General features: G+C 39.8%; 2 protein-coding genes across 2 annotated transcripts in view; both read left to right on the top strand.

The window, feature by feature from the left end:
- Nucleotides 1–20671, top strand: part of LOC311612826 (protein S100-A12-like) — a 266221-nt gene that overhangs the window by 133682 nt on the left and 111868 nt on the right. The gene's annotated exons all lie outside the window — the stretch shown is intronic.
- Nucleotides 1–20671, top strand: part of SPAG17 (sperm associated antigen 17) — a gene marked incomplete at its 5' end in the record, with an annotated part of 126495 nt that overhangs the window by 38612 nt on the left and 67212 nt on the right. The window contains 7 exons of the mRNA XM_084866518.1: nt 2812–2943; nt 10812–10998; nt 12372–12566; nt 14623–14804; nt 18040–18201; nt 19317–19392; nt 19606–19718. Coding sequence (XP_084722644.1) covers nt 2812–2943; nt 10812–10998; nt 12372–12566; nt 14623–14804; nt 18040–18201; nt 19317–19392; nt 19606–19718 — 1047 coding nt within the window. The remainder of the gene's footprint in view (nt 1–2811; nt 2944–10811; nt 10999–12371; nt 12567–14622; nt 14805–18039; nt 18202–19316; nt 19393–19605; nt 19719–20671) is intronic.

Raw genomic sequence — 20671 nt, 5'->3', positions numbered from 1 at the left:
AAGTCTTTCTGAAGTGTTATGTGAAAAGTATATTTCCTCTTCAGTTCTGTCTCTTCTGCAGTTCTTTTGTTTTCTTTCCTCAAAGACTTTTGCTTCAAAACAAAGGTCCTCTAAGGATTTGCTTTTCATCTGAGACTAAACTACTAGCTCCTGATTGGGTGTAATTGTGACTTATGGAGTGTGAGAAGAAAGAATTTTCAATGGAAATTAATTTGCTTTTCTGACTCTCCTGGGATGACCTAAATACCATAAACATTTTCAGTCTCAAGTCTGGAAATCAGCAGAGACTTTCATTTTCATTCCTTAACCCAAGGATCCACATGCCATCCCTTTGTGGGGAGGGAGCCCAGAGAGAAAAGACATGCGTGGGAATCACAGCTCCTCTGAATGTCCCTTGGGGAGGACAACATGCTCAGAGCCTGCCATTGCTGAAGGAGCCAGGTGCCCAGGAGGTGCCCGCCTTCCTCCGAGAGTGTCAGGGCATGGAATCTGCCCCCTCAGGGCTGCCCTGGGCTGTTCTAGCCAGAGGACACCCCCCCTCCCATCCCTCCTCAGCGCTGCCTTGCACTACCATTTCCCTCACTCCATGTTCTTATGTCACAGGAACATGGTGCCCAGCTATTCCAGTCACACTCCTCATCATGAACCTCCCCATTTCACAGCAGGATGTCACTGTCATGTTGATGCCACACCAGGTTTTGGTTTCAAACACAGCTCTCAACAGGCAGTTTTAGCTGAACCAGAGAAAAATCATGAACTTTTTAAGAGGAAAACTTGTGTAGCCAGCAAAATACCTTTCTGTGTGGATGTTTTGTTGTGCTCTGAGTACATTTAAACATAGAGTGGGGTAACATTCATGGACTCCTAGAGGCCTGGGGAGAGAAAGCAGCTCCAGAGACATCCCATCCATCACCATGACGCCGGGCAGGCTTCCTCTACACCACCCCAGACATCGGTAAATATCCTGTTTTCACAGGTCATCAGGAAAAGAGACTCCACAGCGCTCCTGGGGAACCCATTCCAGCGCTGACTTCCCTTCAACAACGTTGTTATATTATATTCGCATTGCAGGGAAATGCCCCCTATTCCACTGCTGTGAGAGTCAGAAACCCAAATTTGGATATTTTAAACCAGATGTCACAGAGCAGCCTGATTGTCAGCACACTGTTTAGCTGGTACTGAAAATGTCATTTTAAACCGTGTACATGCACCCCCCCGGCTGGGACCTAACTGGACAGCTCTGCTTTGACAGTCAACGTGTGACCGTCCATTCCCTGAGGACTCTCTTCCTCTTGAACGTGGTCCTGATCAGATGGGATGTCCTGCAGGGGTGCCTTTGTCTTCCTGCTCCCAGAACCCTCAGCCATCGGGTCCCTTTCTCGAATTCGTGTTACCCGGAGAACTGCTGTGGAAAGCAGAGCTGTTTCACGGAGGTCGTCTGCCAGACACAATCGCAAAGCTCTCTGACACTGGGTTTGTTCCTTAGGTTTTTTAGGAACTGCAATTTCAAGGAGGAAACCCTGGTATGCTCTCCAAGAGGTCCCGTTACATTTTGGCTTAAGATAATCCGCAGAGCCTTTGCCGTTAGAAGCAAAATAGCCATCTCCCTTTCTTTCAGCTGTTGCCCTTGGCAGAGCGGAAAGTCCTAAGGCCCCGGATTGGCCAGGAAAGTCCTAACCGAGAGCTGGTAGGAACCTCAGACAGGACGCAGGCCGATGAGTTGCAGTGCGCGCCGTCATTGTCTGGGCCGGAGGGTCTGAAATTGACACCATATGCGCCCGGAGGAGTAATTGCTCCGAGGGGGGAGAAAAGCAACATGTCAGAACATTTTAGTAACACCTAATTCATCCTGGGGTTATAAATAAATCGGATTCTTGCTTAAGAAACAAAAAGTCGGGAAAAAAAATACTTTTGACTAGACTAACGCTGGTGACAGTGCTTCCGCTAGAGGTGAGCTTTATGAGGGAGACAGCGCGAGCGAAGAGAAACACGTAACAACTTTTTTACGGTTTATTTTACGTGATTTTATTTTTTTGCAGTAAATAAAGTGGTTATAGGGCTCCAAGGAGAAGGGCCCAGATGTTAGGGAGTTGTGTGACATTTAGGGGAAACAAGCTGTAAAATGTGGAGTCATAAAACAGGCTGTCAGTGCCACACATCTGGACAATACAGCTGTATGTTCCTAGCGCTGTCGTCACCCAAAGAAAACTCAATAACCTTATTTCACCCCAATTAGGCCGCATACCAACAGGATCAGCGTTAAATTGCCAGGGGGTGGGGGGAGGGGGGCAGCATTCGCAGGGCGCCTCCATCAGTCATCTTTTTATCTTCCATTCCAATTTGGTCACTCAAAAATACATGACTGCTCACCTAGCCATCCCTATTATTATAAAACCCTGTTTCATTTATAACACATCAATAAGTCAACGTTTGACGGTTTGGACTCTGCTATGCCAGACAACACACTTTCTGTAGCGTGAACCTGACCTATCCGGGACCCTGTTATGAGCTCTGCCTACCTTTCCTCTGCCCATTCTGGAGCGTTTGAGTCTAGCTGTACCGGGGGCAGCTCCCCCTGCCCTATTGGAAAAAGAAGTTAATTTTCAGACAACCCAATGTAGCTGGAGGATAAATGCCCCTCTCTATGGCATTGATGCATTTTTCCCCCTGGGTTTTTTGGCCAGCCATGAGGCACTTTTGCAGTAAGGCAAATATTACAACACCAAAATGCCATTTCATCTTTTCATCACTGACAGCTTGTGCCCTAGGCTATGAAATGCCACCTTTTCTAATAATTGTGTTTCTTCACAGGTGTTAGTGGCAGCAAAACTCATTATGGACAATGGAGAGAAACTAACCTTACCACTGATAGGGAAACTCTTGAAATATCAACTTCTCCAGATTAAACTGAAGGACCAACAGCGACGGGAAAATGAAAGGAAGGTACTGTACCCTGGTGGGTTTTCTAAAGATAGCAAGCATCGAGTGAAATAAGCCAGGTTTCCCCAGAGCGTCTCTCTGTCTCTCTCTCTCTCTCTCTCTCTCTCTCTCTCTCTCTCTCTCTCTCTTTCCTCTTCCCCTCACCCCCCTGTTAATACTTGCCAGAGGATGTTTTCCCATTGATTTTTAGAGAGAATAGAAGGGAGGGGGAGAGACAGAGAGAGAAAAATGTCATTGTTGGTTGCCTCCTGCCTGTGCCCTGACTAGGGAGGGGATTGAACCTACAACTGAGATACGTGCCCTTGACTAGAATCAAACTCAGGACCCTTCAGTCTATGGGCCAATGCTCTGTCCACTGAGCAAAACCAGCTAGAGCCATGTGTCCTCTTCACAAGCCGACCATTGTCACCTAGCACATTTAACTGTTTATCTCAGCTTCTTAGAGAAAAGGCTACATAAGGCTCTATCAGAAATTGTATTTCCTCAAAGGCAAACCCATTAAAAATTATTATGTAGAAATATGACAGTATCCAGGGCCTGTGCCTGAGGTCATTTGTATGGCAATCTATTTATATCTAGTGACAAAGTTGGGGACTGAGGAGAGACAGAGAGTCAGGAGAAATAAATATAAAAAACTGAAAAGCCAACCAAGTCAGGGTCCTATCTAAACTTTACCACATGATAGTTGAGAAGAGTATCTATTAAATAATCGGCTACATCTGTACCTTCATAATAACCTGAACATTTCAGCAGCAATCCATCACTTCTGTTTCCATATTATACATCTGATTATTTCTTCACGTGTAGACTTTTCATTTAATTAGCCTTTGGAAGTCAATCTGTGTGTTTTCCAAAGATTCATCTTTTCATCTGAAAAGTATTTTAAAATACTTTTAGCGAAGTGATGCCAGGTTCAAATCCATTTGCTATTATCATTACTCAACATAAGAGATGTTTTCCTTATTTTTCAAATCATGCTGAAATATTTTGGGAAAATCAGATGCTCCTATATGTACATATAAAACATGTGCCTGTGTGTATGTTTGAAATGAATTTACATGTTAAGTTGGTCCTTTCTGTCCCTAAGAGGAAGAGGTAAAATTCATGTAAGAAGACAAAGTGACCATGAGCCAATGATACATTCTTCACTTTGGCAAGATCCTCAGATCCAGGTTTTCTACTTGAATTGGTCTCTTGACAGGATAATTGTAGAACAAAATAATAATGCCGCCGTGTATTTGTAATCCTGGGCTTTATGTTTTTCAAAGAGATTTCCCATAGAGCATCTTATTAACATGGCACATATTGTCCTCAGGAAATTTCTACTCATATGTGCACAGGCAATGCTACAGTTTTCCACCTATTAAAGCATTTTCCATCACGTACAGGAGACTTATACCTTAAATACTCAGAGACGTTGAGACTTGGCAGAAGAAAAATTGGAAAATTTGAAACTATAGAAACATCTTTTCTTACCTTTTTAAATTCCAGTGTCACATGGGAATCTGAATTAGAAAAAATGGACTGTGAGTCCTGGAAAATTTCTGCACCTTCTGTTTGCTTTGTGCTTTTTTCACGGCACCTACAAAAATACCCAACAGGCTAAAGAGTGTCAGTTTACTCACTGATTTGCCACCTACTTTAAGCTAGTAATTGTTTTTTTTAATAGGAATAGATTTTAGATTTAAGTTAACAGGTTTGCAGGAACAATAAATGGAGTATCCTGAAAACTCAAGAAATGTTTTTAAAAGCTAGCCAGGGGCAGCAGTATAAAAATATTTCTGCACTGTTATTTTGCTCAGCATTTCTTTGAAATGTGAACTATAATGATATAGTTACGAAATTCTGAAGATATGGAGATAATCTTTATTTATTTGTTGAAAATTCAAAAGTCCTAAGGAATTTGGGGCTTGAATTTTAGATTTATTTATATATTACATGTAAGTAATAGATGCTTAAGAGAACTCTGAGCAATTAAGGGCCAACAATTACACAATCTGATTTGATGTCTTCATTAGATCGGGTTCCCAAAATACCAGCCCCAAATCCTCGTGTTGCAACCATATGAGTAAGTGATGAAACCTGATTGGAATGGAATACTTTCCTTTACTCTTGGTAAAGGCAAGATGAAGGGGTTGTCTGAGGGATGATATAATCTACATTCATTTCAACAATACTGCCCAACAGGTCCGTCGGAACAATTGAGGTTAATGTTTGTCAGCCAGGGAGTTTGGCCAAAAGCAAAATAAATATAAAGTATGTAAAACTGACACCATACTGTGGATTAGAAATTAAAAGACAGAAAAGAGGGCTTTGCGCAATTTTCTTCTCTTTCCTAAACCCAGGGTAAGATTCTGAAATTCCTACAGGGGAGTGTGTTTTGACTTCAATGTGAAATCTATGTAGATGTTTTCTTTCAAATGCTAATTACCGTGCTTACATCTGTACATTTTCTGAGAATTTTTTAAACGAAGGTTTAAAATATACCCAGAACAATAATTATAGAAAATATTAGGGGAAAGCTGTGGACAAAAATTAATATAATTCAGATCCTATTCTTTTTCCCCAAAGAAACAAATATAATGTATCACTATATATTTGATCCTGTTTTATTAAATCTTTTCTTAAAAGTAAATGGTAAATAATATAGTTTCAATTTCCAGGTACAGTAAAAACTGATTTTTTTAGATTCCACTAATTTTAATAATTTATAACACTTTAGTCTGGGCTCTGCTTAACATTGCATTGGCTTTGACTATGAGGGAAGTTTGCTGGCTAATAAGTAGTACAAAAAAAATAATACAAGAGAAGATAGTTCTTAGAAGAACAGTTTTGAAGCCTTTAGCACATGAATTTCTGAGAGGCAATCCTTGACTCTAACTGCAAATAAATTGAATATATTTGAAGACTTTACCTATTTAGAAATAAACTTAAAGAAAAGTTTATTTCTATTTAGAAATAAACTTAAAGAAAAAGTTTATTTCTATTTAGAAATAAACTTACTGATTACTTCCCAATTTGCATACCATGAAGGAAATATATATACTGTATTTCTTTAAATGTATTTTAGCATTTCAGAACTTCTGAATAGGACTCTTTTACAGTTAATCTCAAACTACATTTTATTGTATCTTAAAATGTGAATAAGTGTGTTTTGCTTAGAAATGAATTTTCTCATCATATCATTATCTCAGCATTTATTCTGCATTTTTAGTTCTCATCAATCTGTTGTTAATTAACACACATTTATTGAAACAAACATTTAGAAAACAATGTAGTGGGCATATATATTTTCATAATGTTCTTTATAATTTTAAAATAAATTACTTGGTTTCCATTCTGAAACCTATTTTAATAATTTAGCCATTATCTGAATATTATAGCATCATTAACATTTTTACTTCTTTTTAATTCTAACTTTTCTGTTATATATTATTAACATTTATTTAAAGCCAAAATACTTCATTGTGACTCAAACTACATTAAGAATTTAACAGACAGAAAATATTTAATCATCAAAAATACATGAAAAATGGCTATAATACAAAAAAATAACAATTTAATTAGTCAAATTAAATCTAGTTTTCTGTGCCTTGGAGTTGAGTCAAGTTCAGAATATTTGAATAGTTTGGGGGGAAAAGCAAATATATTCTAGTTGTGCTTTTAATTTGTGACTTCAAATAACCAGTCCATATTTTCTTGGATATTTTTAGCATCTTTTTTATATAGAAGCAGAACAGTTCTTTCTGGCTGATTACTTAGTACAAGTTGCCTTATTTCCTGATGTACTAGGGTGAAGAGAAGAAAAAAAAAAAAAAATATATATATATATATATATATATATATATATATATATATATATATATATATATATGAAAGAACTATTGAGAACATTGGTAAACTTTTCTTAAGACAGCTCAAGATTAAAAGCACATGAATTTGATAAGATATGACGATAAAGCCCAGACAGCCTGAGTCTGCTCATAACAGCGGCAGAGAAATGGGTCACTTTAACACACATTTTCCAGCTGAAACCCTGAAGCACTGGAAACCAGCCAATGTAATGCCATTGTGTGTGTGTGTGTGTGTGTGTGTGTGTGTGTGTGTGTGTGCGCGCGCGTGCTTTAAAAGAAAGACCATAGGAACATACCAGGAAATTACAGGCTGGTTAGTTTTGATTCAGTTGTGGTTAAAATCTTCAGAAACTATTTCAAGAAATCAAACAGAGGAAGAGCAGGAACTTGGTTTAGAGGGACCATGCAGACTCAGGAAAAGAGTAACTTGCCTCACGGGCTTGGTGGAATTCTTTAAGGCTGGTTATTGAAATGAGGATACTACCAACAAAATGTGGGATCTAAAGAACTGCAAAATCCAACAATTCACGGTAAATAATAAATGACTCACTGGCTGGCAAATCTGTAAAATAAAAATGCTTTGCAAATTGGAATCCTTTAGTTAATAAAAAACATTTTATAGATTTCATGAAAAATGTGCAGAAACACACATGTTTAAAATTGAGCAGTATTTTTTTTTAAATAAAAATAGCTTCAATTACAGCAGCTACTACCATTATTGACTGTCGGCACTATACTAAGCTCTTCACACAAGCTATATGATTTATTTTTTTGTACGACTTTGTGAAGTACAGAGTAGTATTCCCAGTTTGCAGGTGGGGAAACTGAGGGTGTGAAAAGTTAGGTAACTTTCCCAAGGCTGAATAGCTGCTCAGAGGTGGAGCTAGAATTCTTATCCAAACCTGTCAGACTCTAAAGACCATGCTCTTACCACTGTACATACCCCTCCCCAGTGTGTCTCAATATTTATGCAAAATGGCTGTGTTGGCTCAAAACCAGTAGAGTATCTGCCAGAGATGTTTCCCTATAACAGCAAAGGCTCTGCTCAGTGATCTGCCAACAGCCAGCTGGTTGCACTAATTGCATGCATACAGCATCCCAAGGTCAAGTGCAGAGACAGGTCATGGAAAGTAACTAAGCTCAGCAAAGATAAAGACTACTGAGCTACCTGACCACCAATTTCAAGGGAATCCTGACTTCATTTTCGGTCCTTTCCCCACCCAGAAATGACCTGGTCTTAACATTCCAAACATTCTCGCCCTTTTCTCTCTACCCTTCTGGATATTGAGATAGAACAGTGATGTTCATCTGGTGTGCCACAAGAATGTTTAAAACATGTAATACCTAACTGCTTAGTCAGGGGCACTGACCTCTTTTCCCTAGATTGTCACATAAAATAATGACAACAGCCAACATTACAATAGCTGTCTGGTGTGAATGAATCAAAATTATTTTTTGGTCAGATTGGAAAAAAAATATTTTTTGGTGTGCCACAGAATTTTGGTAATTATTGATAGTTTGTGTGTGCAACGAGATGTGAAAGGTTGAAAATTGCTGAGGGATAATAACATTGTCTGATCTTGGTGCTAAAGCCTCTGGATCTCATAGAGTCCTAAAGGAGACAAACATTAGACATCAGACCCACCACCTCACCACCATGACTGCAGGTTCCTAACTCAATCCCATCCATTATATTTTCTGTTTATCAGGGAAGTGGGGAGGAGAGCAGAGGACAAAGAATAAATATAAAATATAGAAAAGGAAAAATGAAATGTTCATAATGCCATGATCAATCAACAAATTGGTATAGTCCTTTGTCTTTTCTGTGGATTTGTTTCTTTATATAGTTGCAATCATAGTAAAAAGAAATTATTCAGCTTTTTAAAAATTAAGATAATTTTTACTCTTTACCACACAGCATTCATGTGTATTAATTTATTAATTATATGATATTCTATGGACTACCATAATTTTCTTAATTATTCCTCTATTGTTGAGCATTTCAATTATTTTCATATGTTTTCATAAAGGCAATGTTAAAATGAATAACTTTATACTATAGAATTCTTGATATTTTAAATAATTTCCTTGGAATAGGTTTAAAGAAATTGATCAATTGAGCTCCTAAATGTCCTCATAACCTTGTGTATCCAAAACAGGTTCTAGATCCTGTTCTTTTTTTCTTTTTTTTCTTTTTTTTTTTTTAAAATAGCCCTCTGGTCAAATGAACTTGGAAATCACTGTGTTAAGTTTTGGAGATTTCATAGCACATTAGCGTATTACAAATGGGCAGTTTCAGGAAAATAAGTCTGTTTAGTCTACTATCCTTCAAACTTATTTGACACCCGATATTTCTTTCAGCCCATATCTTGTCCTCTCACCTGTGACTAGTAGAATAGATTGTTTATGAAGTAGAGTGATATCTTGACAGAGAGTCATAGTAGCACTCAGGACACAGAGCCCGTTTCTCATAAGCCACATAATGATGGAATGGCTTAGTCATGTAACCTCCAACAGCATAGTCTTTACCTACGTCCATAATAATGTTTCATGGAAATCTTACGATAGAACATATAAAACACACAAAAAATATATACATATTAAAAAGCACTATTAACCAAAATAATAAGATGAAGTTGAGTGATTTACCAATTGTTCCAGTGACTTTTACCTCCCATTCTTTGTGAGAAATGACAGAACAAATACATCAAGGAGTCATTTAGAATAAAATTCAACCTAAAATATTTGAAGTATCAAATAACTATGCTGCCGTGTTTCAGACAGGGAGAATTTGTGTTTTTTCCTTTAAAAAGTGAGAATAACAAGATTAAGAACTTTGAATAGGTTTCACTTGATATTCAGCTGAGTACATGAAATGCTCATACTATTTTTGGTTGTTGCTAAGACAAGAACTCACCATCTGCTATGTAGCTTAACTAGCTAAGAAATATCTGTGCCCATCCAAGGCCTTCTCACAGAAGGAGGCACCCAGATGCTTTTTGTACACGAAGCATTTTAAATAAAATGTACTCTGTAATGAACTTGAGTCTCCCTTCATATGCTGGAGAACATGTGTTCCCTAAACATTGTGGAAAGAGGGGCCTTGTGGATACACCCTCCTATATTTTTTGTCTTGAATTGGCAAGAGTTTACCTCCGAGTTCTTCAAGTTGTGAGCAGATCGCCATAGAATAAATAGGAGTATGCATGGCTATGTTAGCCAGCAGTGAAGAGGGTCAAAGAAGAAGTTGGGGAAAACAAATTGTAGCATATGATTTAGGAGGGGCCAACTTTCTGAATACTCAGCGATTCATGTTCACTTTGTCCTAACTTGCCCCCAAATTGCAAACATAAGCTCATATGTCCTGGAGGGGCTTATTCAGAATGAGAGAGAACTGAGGAAAAGGAGAGAAGATGGGAAGTGACCTTTGTGTGCTCAGAGCTTGGACCAAAGTAGAATTCTAGAGGCTAATAGTCAATCATTGTCCAGAACCAGAGGGTCAAGGGGACTATCCTGGTTCAGCTCTCAAGTATGGGGGGATGAGGGGCGAGAGGAGTAAGGAACACAAGTAGGAAGACCGCCACTTGAGTCAGCCCTGGGGGAGAAAAAGGGACTGGGTAGGGCGAAGACCATGCTCCGAAATCTGCCAAGATCTTCTCTGCCTGCACCTGGCTCCTGGGAGACAAGGTGCTTCCCTTTGCTTCTGTTTCTGCACACAGTGTCTGCACTGGGTCTGCTCACAGCAGGACGACCCAGGTGCTACCAAACGGTGCAGATATAGCCGCTCTTCCTGGGAAATTCTTACAGAGTGATGCTTCTTGAAATCCTGCCAACTGAAGATGCATCATCATTAATGGAAAGCACAGGACACTGAATTGTATAGAGAAAACAGTAATGATTATATAAAAATGATGCATAAACATAAGTTAAAGAATGCATTACATATAATCTTCCACTCATTTTCTCTTGCTTGCTCACTGTATGATTTGGAGGAAAAAAAATGTTCTCTCTTTCCAGGCGACAGAAGACAGATTTAAGATAGAAAAGGATGAAGGGAAAGCGAAAACTCCCAAGGAAAAGAAGGCCGCAGAGGCCAAAGCTGCCAAAGGAAAGGGGAAGGACCAGCCTGAGGCGAGCACCACTGTGAAAAAGACGACCCAGTTAAAACGGAGGGGAGAGGAAGAAGAGATCAAAGTTTACATCGGTCAGTAAGATGCTCCCTCCTCGTGTTGGCTACCTTTTACTTCATGCCTATCACCTACAGAGTAACTGGAGGAAATCCCCCAGCCTTTTCCCTGTTTATAAAACCATAAATCCCATACTACCCATGACCCCCTAGTAGAAAAATAGTTCTATTTGCAATTAATTTGTGTTTTCAGCAAATATTCATTTAGCTCCTGTCTTGCTATGGGCACATTTACATAATACACATAAAGGATGAAACAATGAGCCAGATGTTGTGGCACCGGGGAGCTTACTATCTTGTTGGGAACGTTTTTTAAAAGGCAGACATAATTATAAAGCAAAGTAAAAAGCGGTTATTGTCAGGAGTGAAATACAGTGGTAAAAAAGTTAGACCAGTTAATGTGGGACTCAGAGCTTCCCGGCCTCAACTTCTCCTACTATCAGTGTGTCTTAGAGCAACTTGAAGTTTCTTTTCTTTTTTTTTTAAATTATTGATATAGAAATTATTTCAATTAGACAGCTATGAGCAATTCATTGCCACCTTCCCAAGAGTCCAAATGGAGCTGTCTGTTTTTATTTGCATAGCATGCAAATGAGATGGCAGGTCTTCCCATCCCTCACTCCCCTGCTATCTCTGCTTGAAATGCACTAACTAGGCTCAGAAGCACCGACATTATGGATTCCATGGGCAATATCAATGCTGATTTGTTTAGTGATAGAATAGAAATCATTAGTTGATAATTAGAAGTGTGTGCACCTATTGAACTATTTTAAAATTGATCTTAGTGGGCTATTGTGGGATATAACAGTTTCAGTTACCATCCACTCGCAATAGTTGCTGCCTAACCCACACTCAGCACTCACACCTATTGACATAAATACCCGGAATACTTTGGTAGGGGGGCATGTCCATATTCAATATTTCCCTCTCCTGTAAACACCTCTCCTTATAAAATACCACAAAGCTGCAGCTACTCGTAATTCAGGAGTAAATCCAGATGTTGCTCAAAAGAGATTAGAAGCAAAAAAAATCACAGCCTAAACTTTGTGTGTGTGTGTGTGTGTGTGTGTGTGTGTGTGTGTGTGTGTGTTTAAAACAAAATCCTAAGCACACATTTTCCATGACCACAATCCCTGTGTATGTTTGTCCTCCTAGTACGCCTATGTCTCATTTGCAAGAGTGATTTAATATTTTGTAAAATGGCTTCAGCCTTCTTCCTGGAAGGGCAGTAATGAGAACCAGTTAGGAGGACTGCGTTCCAGCCAGCTGGACTGCTTTTGGCAAGCCAGGGGATTGTAAATGCATACATAATGTACACAGCCACGGAACTGGCTGAGTGCAACCTGTTCTTTTAAAGTGACACCTCCTCTTCTTTCTGGAATTGTGGACAGATGACGAGCCAGATGATGGTGCCCAACATTACTTTATAGTTGTGGGCTTCAACAACCCTCAGCTATTAGCCATCATGACTGAACTCGGCGTTCCCATAAGCAGCGTGATTAAAATATCTTCGGAGAATTACGAACCTCTGCAGGCACACCTGGCAGCAGTTAGCCAGCAGCAGGAAGCTGTTCTTAAGCCAGAAGGTATGCAGCTTGCTACACAACTCACTGGGTCCTTCCATGTTCCCCGCTGTCCTTAAAGTCCAAATGCAAGTTTCTATCCAAAACATGGTCATACCATACATACGTTCTGAAATCCTTTCAAGACTTAGATTCCATTTTTATTCTGCTTGCACTGGCCAGGTGTTGTAAATTTTGCAAATTAAAATCATCTTCTGTGTTTATATTGCTATATAGCCACAGATAACATAGACTGTAGGTCAGAAGACTTGGTTATCCAGCCGAAGCCGGTTTGGCTCAGTGGATAGAGCGTTGGTCTGCGGACTGAAAGGTCCCAGGTTCGATTCCAGTCAAGGGCATGTACATTGGTTGCGGGCACATCCACAGTAGGGGGTGTGCAAGAGGCAGCTGGTCGATGTTTCTCTCTCATTGATGTTTCTAGTTCTCTATCTCTCTCCCTTCCTCTCTGTAAAAAATCAATAAAATATATTTTTAAAAAAAAGGAAAAAAAAAAGACTTGGCATCATAGTCTTGGATGCTTGCTCTGCTTTGCTCCTGGCTTGTTGTGATTAAGCAGAAGGAGTGCCTTATCTTCCACGCCTTAAAGTGGTGAGTTATGGGATAAAGCCCCCACCACACTACCATTCAGCCATTGGAACCTGGAGCTCTTCATCTAAGGGCTTTGTGCCTGACCACTTCTGGGGGAAGGAACAAAATACTGTTGCAGCCTTTAGATCAGTGTTTCCCAAAGTGTGGTACACGTACCCACAGGGGTACGGGAAGAGTTTGGTGGGGGTACGTGTTGCACCAGAGTTTGGTGGGGATATGCACTGCACCGTGCTTAGCTGCGCCTAATTCTATGTTCTCATGAGTATGAGGGGTACTCAATGTTAGGAAAATCATAGAAGGGGTATACATATGTCAAAAGTTTGGGAAACACTGCTAGATGGGATTTGGTGTATAAGCCAGTGTGACCCAGAAGTCCAAGCTCATTCTGCCACCTACTGTTACTTTTATTGTTATCTATTAATAATACCATTTGTACCATGTTTTGTAACTTATGCAGCCACATCCCCATTTCTATAATATTACATTTTTAAAATTCCTGTTTCAAGTAAGAATTTGCTACCACTGATGATGATAATAGCCGCCATTTATTTGACACATGCAATGATTCATAAAGTTTTCAGAAATGTGTTCATTTCTATTTTCCCAATAAGAACTCTCAGCCTAGAGGCAGCTATTAAGTAAGAGTAGAGATTCAAACCTAGATACTTCTATTTCAAAGATGGTTGTAACATTAAATAATTCATTATTAGAGCCAGTGGTGGTGGTGATGTATGAATGGGGGGGGGGAGATAAATAGAGGGGGGGGTCATCCTGCATAAACTTCATAATCTCTATACAAATTATTTAATTTATAAAAATAAATAATAGAAAAATAGTCTTTAAGTAGACTAATGAGATATTGGTAGTAGAGTCTATTTTAGCTATAAATATAATAAACATAAATATTTAAAATTTTCAAGTGTAACTATATGGAAAACTGCCATTATTTTATAGTCAGAGCACAAATGCCCAGAAAGGCCAGTAGTTATGTTAATATGACCAAAAGTTAACTGAGGCATAAATTGGATAGCTGGTTTGTTTTTAGCCACTTGGGAAAGAAGAACTGAATTATTTGCATTTGTAACTAGTTATGCAGCAAATAAACACTAACTTGGTCAGAAAGTGGTTGAGCAGTAAAACTGCCCCTATACAAATGCAATGTAAAGTGATAAAAATATTTAACATATTAGCTCCAAAATATGTAACCATATCATAATCTTTCAGGGCCTCAACTATAAGATGAAGGGGATGGGACAAGCTCATATTTAATACCAATTCCAGAAGTAAAATCCTCTGATTTCATAATCATATAGTCCAGGGGGAAAAAAAGTCTTTTCAAAATTGCATTTCTTTTTTTGCATTTTGCAACTATATAAGACATCTTGCATTGCATATGACGTGCCATGTCCACTTATAGTGGGAAGAAATTCAACACTCTCATTTTGTAGTATAAACATGTTGCTATTATTAGTTATAGAAGCTGAAAAATTGAAGAAAGAGAATACTATAAAAGAACTTGACATTTTCTGGAAGTACTTGGAACCGATCCTGAATAATGAAAAGCCTGAAACAAATCTCTTTGATGTTGCTCGATTTAAATACACAGTCAAGGCAGATGAGTTTCCTTCCGACTGGTCGGACAACCAGATGATGGTAAGTACCCGCAATAAATCGAGTGAGTGCTGTGCACATGGACACTGTGGTTCCATTTATCCATTCCATTCTTCCATAGATATTTATTGATCATAGACGATAGGTAAGGTTTTGTCCTTTATCTTCAAGACTATGAGAGCGTTGAATGCCCAGTTATAGACTGAATCGATAGCTTTCAGTGTATGAATTAGTGACAAAGAGTAAGAGGTAAATGAAGAGCTTTGGCCAGGTAAGCTCAGTTGGTTAGAACATTGTCTCAATATGACAAGATTGGGGGTTCAATCCTTCAGGGTGATGTATTTCAGCTCAAGGGAGCTGAACTGAAAGCACATTCTTGGGAAGAAACACATGAAGTGAGTTCTCTGAAGGGAGCTGGGCAAAGCAGGATCGGCAAAGTAGATGAGTGTCTGTGGTCAAGGACTGTGGATAGCTGCCAAGAAAAAAACAAAAATAAAAAAACCCTGAGGAGAGTAGGATCAAAGCCTAGGACAGTTTCTGAGCCAAAGGGTAGGCCATGACCATGGGTTGGAGCATGAACATTTCTCGTTAGGAGAGTCCCTGATTCTTTTTTTTTTTTTTTTTTTTTTTTTTTTTTTTTTTTGAGATGGGTGTGCACTTGGTGAATGAAGTAAGTGAGGAGGGAGGCCCAGATTGGAACCTCCAAGGATGGACAGGACTTGAATAAGTAGCAATGATAGATTAATTTGAGTTATAAAGACATTATAAAGACAAAAAAGGCATTAGCTACCACTGTGTAAAAACAGAACACTTAGGTCTAATACCTTGCTAATAGTAAGAATATATATTTGTTTTGTCCTAAATTTGGAAAATGAAGCTGAACATAGAAAGCTGTAGCTGAAGACAGAGCTTTTTCTAGGAAAAATTGGTTATGTCAAAGTTATGGGTTCAATCTTTGATCAATGCACATACAAGAATCAACCAATCAATGCAGAAATAAGTGGGACAACAAATGTCTCTCTCTTTCTCTCTCTCTCTTTCTTTCTCCCTGCCTCTCTCTAAAAATTAATTTAATTTTTTTAAAAACACAGCTACTTCTAGTAGAAGCAGACTAGATACATGGTACAGATACATGGTGTCACACTCTCAGCTATGTCTTTAAATTGATAATGGCCTCATATCCAAGGCAGGAGCCAGACAAAGAGCCTTCTTCCTCTGTGGAGGAAGAAAAGCATTAGTACCTTTGGCTGTAAGCAGGCAGGTTCTATTTCTGCTCCACTAAGGTAACGAAAGCTTTACATCAAATAAATGCCCATCAAGAAGTGCTAACTTGCTCATGTAAGACATCTGTAACATCTCAAGTTAAGATTTCGGTTGCTGAAATAATTTTCTGGCTTTTAGCATATGATTTGCTGTTTGTTTTAAAAATAAATTAACTAGTTAGACAAATGGGTCATTGGGCAGAACTTTTACTATATTTCTTAAAAATGCAAACAAACAAAAACAAGTTTTGATGCCAGGCTTTGGGCAAATACTAGGTTGAAGCTTAACTGAAGAATGCACAGAATGAGAGTAGACACGTGAAGCCCAGACTGACAGCTGTGTGATGAACACGGACTGAGCTAGGCACTGCCCTGACTCCTGCCAGACTGTGGTCATGGGCCCCACAAGAGGCTATCTCACCCTACCTTACCTCTTCAGCTCAGGCATAGGTTGAGCCTATTGAATCCTCCCTTGCTTTCAAGCAGACAGACCTAGTAATAGCAGTACCTTTCTACTTCTGGAAATGAAAGCCCAGGTGATAGAAGCATCTGTTTTTAACTAACCTGCCAGATCATAAACTTGTGGATGTTAGAGGAGTGGTGGTCTATCATGATTTCTTAGATTTTTTTCCCCCCTCAAGATAGCACAGGTGAAAGAAAAGGAGAGGCAGGGGCGTCGGTGAGTGGTGCTGGGGAAGGCGCCGAGGCGGTGATGCGGACCAAGCCCGGTGGCCCGGTCGGAATGCGGCCGACTCGAGGGTCTGGCGGCGGCAGCCTGCGGGCGGGGCGGCATCGGGGTCCCGTAGGCCGCGGCCGCCACGTGCATCCCCGGCGCCGAGTCCCGGGCGCTGAGGCCCTGGTGCCGAGTCCCCGGTGCCGAGTCCCCGGTGCTGAGTCCCCGGCGTCGAGTCCCCGCGGGCGAGGACGGCCGGGTCCGCTGGGGCCGGAGGCCGCTCCCCGCCGCCCAGCGCCGCCCGCACCGCGGGATGAGAAGCCCGTGACCGGTGAAGTCTCCTGGAGCTTCCTGCACTGCACAGGATTTCCAAGGCGCCAGCTCCAGGGTGGAGTGGGAAAGGTGATGGGAAAACAAAGTTCTGGAAGCCACAAAGGGAGCATTTTCGGCACAAACTTGAATGTTTGGTTTTTTTGTGTGATTTTTTTTTAAATATATTTTACTGTTTTTTTTACAGAGAGGAAGGGAGAGAGATAGCTAGAAACGTCAATGAGAGAGAAACATCGACTAGCTGCCTCTTGCACACCCCCTACCAGGGATGTGCCTGCAACCAATGTACATGCCCTTGCCCGGAATCGAACCTGGGGCCTTTGAGTCCATGGACCGAGGCTCTACCACTGAGCCAAACTGGCTTAGGCAAACCTGAATGTTTTAAGTAGCAATAAGTGTGTGCTTGTTACAATTAAAGTGCTTGGTTCATCTGCAAAAAAAAAAAAAAAAAAAAAAAAGAATGAATTTTAACATTTGCAATAGCATGGATAGACCTAGAGGACATTATGTTAAGTGATGTAAGTCAGTCAGAGAAAGACAAATACCATATGATTTCACTTATATCTGGAAACTAAAGAACAATATAAATGAATAAAATAAAACAGAAACAGGCTCATAGATACAGAGAACAGACTGATGATTTTACCAGAGGGGTGGGGGCTGAGGTCAGGGTGGAAAAGGTGAAGGGGTTGAAAAATGTAAATTGGTAGTCACAGAACAGTCATGGGATGTGCAGCATAGGGAATGTAGTCAACAGTATTGCCTAACTATGTACAGTGTCATGTGAATACTGTAAATATGGGGGAGAACAGTTTATAAAGCATATGATTGTCTAGTCACTAGACTATACACCTGAAACTAATACAAAATAATATTTAATGTAAACTGTCATTGAAAAAGAAAAGAACATTTTTAAGTGATAGATTTAGCTCTTCAAGTGGATACACACCATACATTTGATTCCAACAATATGAAATGAGGAACTGATTTTCACCAATTCTGTTCCCTGAAGCTGGAATTGGGCACCAGCATTTTTGAGAGCATCGCCTGTTTGATGTACGACACCCTGGACTGGAAGAGGCAGCACTGGCACTATTTGGAGAGCATGCAGCTAATTAAGGTCCCACATGTGGTTAGTGAGAGACCTGCTTTGGAAGTCACGATAGCTTTTGAGGTAGGCACATGCTCAAATGTCTTTTCATGAATGGAATGATAAACTGAACAACTTAATTTTCACTTTTATAAAACGTATGAAGAAAACATCATATAAATACTTGTAGCAAGATCATACTGCCTGTGGGATTTAGTAGGTGACGATGGGAACAAGGGAAGACCCCTCAGGGACAGTCTGAAAGGGGTACCTATGTGGTGGGGCTTTACAAGCTCCCTGCCACATGCAGAGGTGCCCCACCACCCCCATCCCATTGTGTACTACTTGGTCTGGAACAAGGAGAGCTGGCAGTCAGGTAATGATGTCTGCTTAGCATCTACCATGTGCTAACGCTGTGTGAGGTCTGACAGTGCAACAGTGAGCAAGACTCCTCCCCTGTCCTCCTCTGGAGGTTAACTTTTAAAGGGGACGGCAGTCAAGTTAAGAGCCGTTTCAGCACAGTCAACTCAGAAGGAGAATCAGTAAAACATGGTTTGGAGGAGCAGGAGAGAGAGAGAGGAGGTACGAAAACCTTACCAGGAAGGTCAGTGATGTGGTGAGGGCTGAATAGAAGTTGCCTAAGGCAAAGCCAGATGAGGGACAGGGACACACTGGCCTTCTCAAGAAAGGGGCAGAGATGTATGAAGACATGGAGGTCAAAGAGAATAATGATTATGGCACAAACCAGGATGATGGTGTAGGTCAGTGCCCTCGGGCCATATGGGCAAAGTGGCGAACAATAGCATGAACTAAAGCTAGATAGGAGCCAGGATGCCCATTGGTGCTGAGTTAAAGGGTCTGAGTTTCCTCCTAAAGGTGATGGAGACCTTGGAAGGATTCTGAGAGGGAGAATGGCATGATTCAGAGTCACCCAGGGAGGAAAAATGTTGTGACTCTCAGTGCCCCTTCTCCCCATCACATTCCTGGCTAGTGAACTCTGTTAGGAAAATGGGAAAGTGAAAGTGCCTGTACCCGTTAATTTCTTCCTTTTGTTTGAGCCTAATATCAGCAAATGATTTTGTGGTGGGAATATAATCATACAATCTCAGAATCCTGTCAGATCCCTCAGACCCACATTTGACTAAAGCATCTCCCAGCTGGACACCTCAGTTGTTTCTTTGTAATTCTTCTTCTTTTAGGCTCCACAACCTGTTGCCCCAACCCCTGGGAAGAAGAAAGTACAAAGTGAAGAATTACAAGCGCTACAATCAGCATGTATGAGACCTGTTGTTGGAGTGTCTAGGGAGGCCGTGTGCTGGGGCTTTAGAATAGTGACTGTCCACCGTACTGCTTTCCGTTATCCCTCCCCCTGCAGATCCTCCTCCGCCTGTTAGTGCAGGGTCATAGTCTGGATTGGTGGATGCAATTTTGATGGAAGATCTGGAGAGTGCATCTTGATTGAGCAATGACGTTTTGTCTATTTTACAGTGGCTTCTGTTATCACAACGGACGTAGACATGAGATATTACAATGATTTGCTGAATCCAATTCCGGAAGAATTCATTTCTGTGCCCCTGATACTGCACTGCATGCTGGAACAGGTAGGTGAATAACCGACCTGTTCAGTCGCTTCATCTCTTCTTGCTTCCATTTTTTAAAAATGATTTTAAAATTACATACATAATACCTGAGTGCATTTTCCTATACAAAGATTAGAATATTTTAGATAAAACTAAAGTTTGCCCTGCTCTTCAAGCCCCTTTCTTTTGCTATGCTCTGCAATTGTTTCTATAGCATTCCTTCAAATTTAGTAAACCTGTCCTTAAAACTATCTATGTCTTTTGTCATTTTAATGAAAGAGAAAAAGGAGTTGGATAGGTGGATAAGGTGTTTAATAGTCTTCAGCTCTCTTTAAAATGTCTTTTATACTTGTAGATTTAATCAGATTTTTCTATTTCCGAGGCCAACTTCAGACAATAGTATTTTTTTTTAGAAGTATGTCAATCTTAATTGTGTTTTGTATATCATACAAACCTCTTTATTCACTTAAATGTATTTTTAAATTTCCTTTGTATCTGGTTGTATTCCTTTTCTATCACTGATCTTATTTATTTGTGCCCTCTCTTTTATTGATCATGGATGTCAATGATATATCTATTTGTATTTGTCTTTTCAAAGTACCAGCATATTGTTTCATTGATCAACTCCTTTTTACATTTTAATTTTTTTCATTTATCTTATTATGTCATGTTTTCTTTGGGCTTATTTTATATTTAATTTTAATTGAAAACTTGCTTTATTTATTTTTACTCTCTTTTACTTTATGCAAGGCTACGCATTTCCCTGAGTATTCCTTTGGCTACATCCTGATGTTTTCAATTCTAAAGATTCTTTTTTTTTTTTATTGCCACTGTTTGTTATGGTTAGTAAACATGACACGCATGTTTAAAATGTTTTTTTAATTTTCTGGACTTTTTGAGTGATCTGGTATACATGGTTACTGGTGAATTTTTAATATGTATTTTAGAAGAGTTTTTTTTATTAACTAATTTAA

The sequence above is a fragment of the Pipistrellus hanaki genome (genome assembly GCF_964339955.1).
Source record: "Pipistrellus hanaki genome assembly, chromosome: 18".
Lineage (NCBI taxonomy): Eukaryota > Metazoa > Chordata > Mammalia > Chiroptera > Vespertilionidae > Pipistrellus > Pipistrellus hanaki.
Note: the sequence above shows the minus strand (reverse complement) of the source record. Positions and strands in the feature narration are given on the sequence as shown.